Source organism: Pseudopipra pipra, chromosome 21, assembly GCF_036250125.1.
Source record: "Pseudopipra pipra isolate bDixPip1 chromosome 21, bDixPip1.hap1, whole genome shotgun sequence".
In the NCBI taxonomy this organism is placed as follows: domain Eukaryota; kingdom Metazoa; phylum Chordata; class Aves; order Passeriformes; family Pipridae; genus Pseudopipra; species Pseudopipra pipra.
In genome coordinates this window covers 8,913,479-8,922,597 of record NC_087569.1, presented here as the reverse complement: position 1 = coordinate 8,922,597, position 9,119 = coordinate 8,913,479, and the positions used below count along the sequence as shown (strand labels likewise).

General features: G+C 43.9%; 1 protein-coding gene across 1 annotated transcript; it reads left to right on the top strand.

Annotated features, from left to right (window-relative positions):
• Window positions 1-58: 58 nt before the first annotated feature.
• RNFT1 (ring finger protein, transmembrane 1) lies at window positions 59-8,215 on the top strand. The gene is made up of 9 exons (XM_064678029.1): window positions 59-151; window positions 1,858-2,228; window positions 2,558-2,634; window positions 3,198-3,298; window positions 3,858-4,011; window positions 5,629-5,787; window positions 6,550-6,615; window positions 7,036-7,137; window positions 7,319-8,215. Exons 1-9 carry the CDS (start codon window positions 147-149, stop codon window positions 7,451-7,453), a joined length of 1,170 nt encoding a protein of 389 aa, XP_064534099.1. The 5' UTR covers window positions 59-146; the 3' UTR covers window positions 7,454-8,215.
• Window positions 8,216-9,119: the final 904 nt, after the last annotated feature.

Sequence of the window (9,119 nt, the reverse complement as noted above, 5' to 3'; positions counted from 1 at the left end):
GCTCGGAGCCTTCCTCCTCCTCCTCTTCTTCTTCCTTCTCTTCCTCTTCTTCCTCCTCCTCCTCCCCTCACGGCTCCTCCTCTTCCTCCCACCCCCTGGGCCCCGGCGATGGCGGCGGGCGGCGGGCGGGAGGCGACGGGCGCCTCATGAGGTACCGGGAGGGAAGGCGGGAAAGGGGCGGCCCCGCGCCCCCCTCACAGCCCGGGGCGGGGGAGGAGGACGCGGCTTCGGGCTCTTCCCCTCCCGGGGCGGGGGTCCCGGGGTCCAAACCCTCCCCCGAGGCGCTGCCGGGGGGTCCCGGCTCGGCGGTGCCGCCGCGGTTCGAGCCCTCCCGAGGGGCGGGCGGGGGATCCCCGAGGGCGGCGGGAGCAGCGGCCCGGGGAGGCTTCGAAGGGCCTTTATCAGGCGCTTTATTTTGGCAAATCTGGGGCGGGACAGCGAAGTCTGGGGGTGCGCGGGGTTGTTCTCTGCGATCCCATTTAATAACTCCAGTGATTTGGAAGTTTGGGGATCGCTCGCTGTTTAAAACACCCAACTGTCAGGTTTTGCCCCAAAACCACCATCTGGAGAGTGCTAAACAGTCTTTTTTTTTTTTTTTTTTTTTTATTCCCTTTCCTGTTAAAACCAACATTGGTGTCCCGATCCTGCGGGACTCAGTTCACACAAGTCAGTACCATCTCCAGTTCATCGGCTTCATTCCTGTGCAGAAAAATTCAGGACATGAATTTTGGCTGGTTTGAAGCATGATGTCATCTTTGGCCAACAAAAAACAGTAGTAGTACAGCAGCACTTGTAAATGTTACGAAGTTCTCATATTCATATATTAAATGATTGCGGTTTACCTTTTAATATCATTTTATTTTTAAAGGCTAAAGAACTTGGGTTTTGCGCAAATGCATCGAGAACTTTTTGCTGTGCAAAACCAAGTTTGATGTAACCTTTCTGTATCCCCGGTGAAATTAGCTGTGGAAAAAATAATTTCAAAGAGGAATCTATAAGAGTTTGAACGGCAGAAGAAGGATTATAACAAAATTCCCAATGTTTCAATAATACTACTCCATAGTGACAAGTACTGTGCCAAATTCAGCTTCAAGGCATTCTCCAAAATCGTTACTCTGATGTCACACCAGTCCAGAGAAGCTGATTTAACACTATTTGATCAGAGTAAAGGCTGATATAAAGTGAGAAACTGCCCAGGAAGACAATCAAAAGATGCCAATGCAAAGACAAATGGGACCTCGTTTGGCCGCTCTCACTGTTGGATTATTTGTTGGCTGCATTTCATTTTTCACTTAGACCCAGTCTCTTTTAAATGCTTTTTACAATATGGCCTAACCTGGTTCTGCTCCCTTCCCCAGACAGGATAATCACATTAATCTGATAATGGCCCTCAGTTTGGAGCATGGCTTCTCACCAGACAGTGTCTGAACCAGTGCTCACTGCTTAATGGGTGCATGTAAATGTGCTCCTTCCTTCCCTCCCATCCCTGTTTGCTCCTTCCCTCCCATCCCTGTTTGCTCCTTCCCTGCCCTCCTGCTGTTGCTATTTTTGTGCAATTATGCAGCACTTCCAAGATCTCTCCCGTACAAGCCAGTGCTGGTCTCCTGTCCAGCAGCTTTTGCTGCCCTGGTTTGCACTGAAGCAACTTCAGCTGTTCCTAAGGAATGCCAGGGAAACCTGCACGGGGGTGGAAGGAAACAATTTCAGTGGCACACAGAAAGGTGTCCTGTGGAGGTGGGAACCCAGCCCTGGGAATGAACACACACAGCAGACAATGACTCGGTACAATATACTGGATACTTTTTTTTTCCCTATTTATCTCTTTCTTCAACTGTGACTTTTTATATCCCACTCTAGGAGGCACAAATCAGCAAGAACCTGGACCAGGAAAACTCCCACCATGCAGCCAAACTGCGGCCACCTCCACAGCATCCCGGGGAGCGGCGATCCCTGTCCGGGGGGAGACAGGGACAGCTCCTGCCATCCCAGCCCCGGGGCCGTGCACATCCAGCTGGGAGAGGCCAGGGAGAGCCCGAGCTCCAGGCAGGGCTCCCAGAGCCGCTCCCACGGCCACGGGGAAGCAGCAGGGCCGGAGGATCCCGGCCCCGACTCGGAGGATCCCGGCGGCAGCTCCCTGTCGGAGCTGCGCTACCTCCTGCAGTGGCTGCACAAGAGCCTGCCCTACCTCCTGATCCTCTGTGTCAAACTCCTCATGCAGCACCTCAGTGGTAGAGTATGACAAAACCAGGGCTGAGAGAGGAAACCCCCCCCCAAAGAGACAGACTAATAACCTGAAGGCTGAAGGATAATTCAATTTATTTTCAGCTTTATTTTTATTTGCTTTATTCAGCAGAAAGAGAGACTTGCTAAACTGCATTTCAGTGGCTGCTGTTTCCTTTGCTGGCATATGTACTATGTGCTTAATTATCCTGCTTGGAGAGTCTGTGCTATTAATTGTAATTACAAAGACATATGAGAAGTGGCTGCTTTTTAACCCAGTTCAGTGATTTTTTTTTTTTCCTTTTCATGTGTATAACTGATCCTGTTTTCCTAATAGGCATTTCTCTTGGAATTGGGCTGCTAACAACTTATGCCTATGCAAACAAAAGCATAGTAAATCAGGTTTTTCTAAGAGTAAGTATCATCCTATGACACAAAATTCTCTAAGTTAACCAAGACTTTTATTCATCAAATTTTGAAAGAAATGTGAATGGAAATACTGCTTATTTACCTAATAATGTTAGGTTTCAAGATGGAAGTAGTCTTAATGCTTCTTTACAGTGTAGAACTTCTTGGATAATAAGGATAAAAAGAGGGGGTTTTTTTTCCCCTCCTCTGACTTTGACTGGAAATCACTTCAACTGATAAAAGCTTTTTGTAACTTATAGAAGAACTTAACTATATTTGTGGATTAAACAGCAGTTGACAGCCTAAATTTTCATCTCTCTGTTCACTCCCAAAGGGAAACCTGTTGTTTCTTCAGAGTGGGGTGGGTTTGGTTGTGCTTTTAGAAAAAACCTTGACACACAGAGAAATCGGTATTCTGAAAACATTAAAATTACTGCTTTGCCTTTCCACTGAGTTCTCCTGTTTCACGTGGCCTAAAACCACCAAGAGAAAATCCTCTGGCAGTGACTGTTGAGGTGCCCTGGGGGTTGTTTCAGACACTGCAACGTGTCCTCCCAACTCTCCCCCAGGAACGGTGCTCCAAGCTGCAGTGCACCTGGTTACTGCTGTACCTGAGTGGATCAGCCCTGCTCCTGTACTACACCTTTCATTCTCAGTCCCTGTACTACAGGTAAGCACACAAACACCTCTACTCACCCCATAAACCACTCAAAACCAACCGAGAACATTGTTTTTCTTAAATCGTGGCCTTGGTTTCTCTTTCACTTTTAATCTCCCTTCCTCCCCTTCTGCCAAACTCAGCAGGTGCTGGGCTTAAAAACAGTCTGTTGGAATTTCCTAGACCCCACAGTGGACTTAATGGCACTGCTGTGCCATGGGAATGTCCTGGGGTTGATTCCCAGCTTTGGCCCTTCTGGGGCTCTGGGCAGTTTATGACTCCAAGGGATTTTTCCCCTTGTTCCCTCTGGAGCTGCAGCCTGGGCTGGGAATCAAAGGCTAAGTGCCAAAATGAGAAAGCAAACCCAGGGATGAGGGTTGTGATGGAGACACAGCAAAGCCTCCAAAAAGGGAAGGCTGTCAGAGATCCTAAGGATCAATTCCCAATTCCTTGGCAAACATTTTCCCTTGGTGTAAACCAGGTTTCCCTCTTTAAACCTGCTGTGATAATCTCTGGTTACAGTTGCCTCTAAATAGGGTGCTCCAGTAACTTCTGCTACTTCTTTTTGTAGCTTAATCTTCTTAAACCCTACGGTGGATTTTATGAACTTCTGGGAGGTACTTTGGATTGTGGGAGTCACAGATTTTATTCTGAAATTCCTCTTCATGGGCTTCAAGTGCTTTATTCTCTTGGTGCCTTCTTTTATCATGTCCTTTAAATCCAAGGTAAGGAAACAAGCTCTATTTTTGCTTCCTTGTGAAGATTCTTTTCTGGTAAAATGAGCTAATTATTAAATTCTACCTAGAGAAAAGTCTTTAATTAAAGATCTGTATATAATCCACCGCTACACCCTGGGCAAGAAAACCCTGTGGACTTCCTGTTCTTCCCTGCTTGGAGCTAAGGAAGGTTTTCAGTGTGCTGGGAAACAATTCCTCGTGTTATGTCACTGGATAAATGGGTTTATTTCTGTCTCTGAGGTGGGGGGTGAGGAAAGTTTTCCTTTCCTGCACTCCAAGAACGTGCACAGTTGGCCTGGAGCAGCTGGGGCACAGCAAATTTGGTACATGCCTGACAATGTCTGTCAGGGTTTTAAGGGCTGCACATGCAAACAGCTGCTTTTTTTCTCTCTTCCAAAGCAATTCTGAGTTCTCTTTTTGCTGATAAACCTCAGCAATATTCGTGTCAGATCGATGAACTTGATTCACAGCTTAATTTCTCAAATCAGTGAGGTTTAATAATTTTCTCAGGAGCTTGCCCTGATTGGTGGTGTATTTATTTTTATCTGCTTCCCGAGGTGAGGCAGCAAAACCAATTACATTTTATCTTAAAATTGCAATTACTAGTGCTGGTTCCAAAAAATAAATTAACGAGTGCAGTTGCATGTGGTAGCATTTGCACAGGATTGTTCTGGGAGGTTTTATCTCTTAAAATGTGCCAGAACAAGTTCTTCTCAGGTACAAGTGGATTCTCTAAATACTGATTTATAATCAAGATCTTTGGGTTTCTCTACAGCTGGTGATGTAACATCTAAAAAACAGTTATTGAAAATTCCATTACACCAACTGTGACCTAAATTGTGCCTAAATTAAAGAGGGAATCTGATCAATAGTGGCAAATTGTGGCACTATCCAGTGTCCATTGCAGAAGGGGTGCTTCTTCTCTGTTATAAATAGAGTTTTAAAGAGAAACTATGATTATCCATATCTATGATTATCCATGCACACACACAGTGCTCTGTGCAGGACACTTGTGTTTTGTTCCTCAGGAATTTTTAGGGTGTTACTGAACTCTGGTTACCTGTTACCCTCCCCTTCTTTCCTGGCCCCCAATTTTCTTGTCATCCCATCTTTAAATGAGTTCATTATCACAAGATAAGGCTTCTTACCCAGGCATGAAATAATGTTTACAGGAAAACAGTTTGTAAATAATGTTTGTTAATAAAAGGATGGGCCTTACTCTCATTTTTTAACCCTGAATGCAGGGCACAGCTCTGGCTCATGACAAGCTGATCTGTGTGACCAAATTCATCTTATTTTCCTTTTTCATATAACTTTTATTTCCTTTTTTTATGCTTATGAAGTCTGACAGCATTAAGCAGGTAGACAACTGCCAAATCCATCACATTTCAGCCTGTTAATTTGATTTTCTGCAGCCCAGCCATCAATTCTGTTCCCGTTACTTGCACAGTTGTGAGACCCATCATCTGTTATTTCATATTTAGTTGTTTCAAGACATTACAAGAGGGAGCTACTGAAAAAGAATAACAATGCATCTTGTTCTCTGTATTCTCCCAACCCTTTGTGTTTGAAAACTTGAGCTCCTCCTTTGCATGTCTTGCTCAGGGCTACTGGTACCTGCTGTTGGAAGAGCTCTGCCAGTATTACCGGATGTTTGTCCCCATCCCGCTGTGGTTCCGTTTTCTCATTGCCCATGGGGAGCTGGACAGTGGCCTGGGATGGACCCTTGGGATCCTGCTGGGCCTTCTCTACCTCATCCTAAAGGTGGGACAGCTTTAGATTCCTCTAAACCATTTGGACACACAAACCTACACATTGCTGGAATTTCCCCTCTGCACTGATTCTATGATTCTAAGTCAGTGCTTCACTTCAACTGAGGCAGCCTCCCAAAAAACTGATAAAAAACCTGGCTCAGGACCCTAAATCATCATTTCCTGCCCCTGTTCTGGGACTGCAGAGCAAAGAACACTTATTAAAGATCCCCTCATGTCAGACACTGATCAGACTGTTGTAGGATACTGAGGAAAAGAGCCTGCAGAAGTACAGTGGCTAAAAGAACTGGAAAATCCAGGAAACTGGATTTTTTTCTCTGCTAGAGGATCCTGTGTGATGCCAAACAAGCTACACATGCTCATGCTGGCTCTCTGTTCACCAGAGAGCTCCTCTGCCCCAAATGGAACCAGAGTCAGGACAAGTTTGGCTTTGACCATGACCAAAACTTCCTAATGCCCAGGTACCTTCAGCACAACCCCAACACTCTGGCAAATACGAGAATAATGTGAGATATTTGCACTCAGTTCAGAACCTCAACCCTATTTTTCTTCTAAAGAACAAACACCTGAAAGAACAAACCTTAGTCTGGTTACACCTAAAACAACTCAAAGAGGGTCAGTCTGAACTATGGCTTTGCTTATGTTCCTGCCAACATCCAACCAGCAGTGAGGCCACTGCCAAAAGCTTGGAAGCTTTTTAGTTCACAGAGGGGAAAAATACTAAACATAACTCGAGTTTTCTTTCCCATTTCAGCTTTTGAGCTTTTTTGGACAACTGAGAAACTTCAGGCAGGTTTTACGGATATTTTTTACACGCCCAGTGAGTATTGAGTTCAAAAATTCAAACCCATAAACCCAATTTATGTGCAAATACTTTTTAAATACCTCATTCCCATATTGCTTTGTAGTGTTCTAGCAATAAACAACTGCATTTTTACATGAAACCCTGTATTCCCTTGTCCCATTTCAGTCTGAATTCTTTAACTACGTGATTTTATTGTCATCTGAACAACAGCAACCCCCCCAAAATCTCTTCTGCACAACCCTTCAACTAAAAGGATGTGAAGTAACACACCCTTTTTGGCCTGCTCGACTTCACAAATTAGCAATATTTCCTTGGGTTAGGGATTTAATACTCCTCCTGACATAGCAGCCCAAATTCCTTTCTGTCCTGGTGTTTGGTCTTGGCTTTTTCATCCCCCCAGAAACCAACATTTGCTGAAGTCCCTTTGTTTTGCAGCACTATGGGGTGCCAGCCAGCAAGAGACAGTGCTCAGAATCAGATGATATCTGTCCCATCTGCCAAGCTGAATTTCAGAAGCCTATTCTGCTCATCTGTCAGGTAACACACATAATCCCAATTATTATTTTTCTTGCAAATTAAAGACTATTTTAAGCAACATAAAATTAGATGGGTGACTACATGTTTTATGATTATTTGTAGAAATCAGGCTGTGCAATTAATATAGAATGTTACACGTGGAGGAGCTTAGGAGCTCTAAGTTCTCCTGCTTTTCTTGCAGCACACATTTTGTGAAGAATGCATCAGTTTGTGGTTTAATAGAGAAAAAACGTGTCCCCTCTGCAGAACTGTCATTTCAGACCATGTTAACAAGTGGAAGGATGGAGCCACATCAATGCACCTCCAGATTTTCTAAAGCTTCTCAAACAACTTGGTTTGTTCCCTCTGAGCTTTCTCAGTTTCCTGCAGATTCACTTGTAGGAGCTTTCCCAGTTCTACAGCCCAGGCTCCTACCAAACGTTCCAGGTTTTAAAGCAGAGCAGAAAATGGTAACTTGGCCTTTTTTAAGCAGAGAAAACTTAAGTTTTCAGAATGAATGCAGACAAAGCCAGCATTGCTTCTCTTGTGACTGCCATAGGAACCAGAGAAATCCTGAAATATGCTGCATTAAGACTTAATTCAACATTCTGAGTTCCAGACTGTGCTAAACTCTATTTATCTTCCTAACATGACTCAACCCCAAAGGTCAACCTACCACTTTTATTTGAGCAAACTTTATCCTCTGGACTACAGTGAGAATTAGAGCTCCTTGTCACACTTGGCATTAAAGATCCTTCAGTGCTTGCCCACTCAATTAAATTGCTTTTTTACTCATGCACCTGTACCAGCAACTGTTTCTCACTGTACCTGGATAAGCACAAGAATAAGATGTTTCCCTTTAGGTTCTTGTAGGCTCCTAATGGATCTTTGGCTTAACCTTTTGCCTTTAAACCAACCACTGATGGTAGTTTTTTACTGAGCATTTTATAAAGCTGGTATTTTTAAAACAGATCTTTAATATTATATTTTTTGTCGTGACAGGAACCAGATTTTCTTACAGGGCAGAATCTATTTTATACTGCATTTGCAAATTTGTAGTATGCATAAAAATCAGAGAGAATAAATGCATTTAAATCTACTTGTTTGGTGCATGTTGAATAAAGAAAGATTTGTTACTGTTTGAGTATTTAAAGCTCAGTGCCAGGTCCAGTTTTGTTGTTAAATTAATGTCTCTGAAAAACAAAACCCCTTCAAATGCTACAATTTATTCATGATTAGGTTTTATGTTAATTATAGCACTAATTATATATAATCTCACTTTGTTTTCCTGCTTGTCTTTTCTCACTTTGCTGCTCAGATAAGGCTGAAAAAAGCCACTCAAATTATTCTGCTACAGGAAAGTTACATTTAGTTGCCATTAACTTGAGTTTGCCTTAACTAAATACCTTTAGAAACTTCTAAATGGAGTACAAACAGAATTAAAAAGTCAAACACTTACTTGGTGAATGATGGAGAACCCCAAGAACAGGGCAGGGAGTGAATCCTCCAGAGCTGCAGCTGCCACAGGGACCTTGATGGGGCTGCCAGGGCTGATGGGAGAGAGCCCTTAAAGGCACAGCTCCCAGGGGAATGGGGGCAGAATTCAGGATTCTGAGTAAAAAAAACCTTTGCTGGTGTGAGTAAAACGTGTGGCTAAACCCAACACAGAGTTTGTAAGGGCAGATGTGACAACCAACCCCTTCCAAAATACCAGGCAAAATAAACATTGCCACTTAGCCTGGAGCAGCTTTCCCTGAAATGCTAATTCCAACAGCTTAATAATCACTCCTTCCATTTAAAAATCCTCTCAGAGGAAACAGAAACTGAAAGGCCCCAGACTTGGACACATTGTTAGAGCAAGGAATTAATTCCTCAGTATTGATTACATTAATTGCCCAGCAGTGATGGGCAGCCCCAGACTTCAATTCCATCGGTCTGTCAGGACCAACAGCTCAGACTGGCAGGCTGAGAAGGTCCTGACAGCCCTTCAGTGCACTGCTTCA

Bases quoted from the DNA above. Each gene is read 5' to 3' on its own strand.
- RNFT1 (XM_064678029.1), top strand. The intron at 2,635-3,197 runs GTAAGTATCATC...ACTCTCCCCCAG, and splicing joins TAAATCAGGTTTTTCTAAGA to GAACGGTGCTCCAAGCTGCA. The intron at 5,788-6,549 runs GTGGGACAGCTT...TTCCCATTTCAG, and splicing joins TTCTCTACCTCATCCTAAAG to CTTTTGAGCTTTTTTGGACA.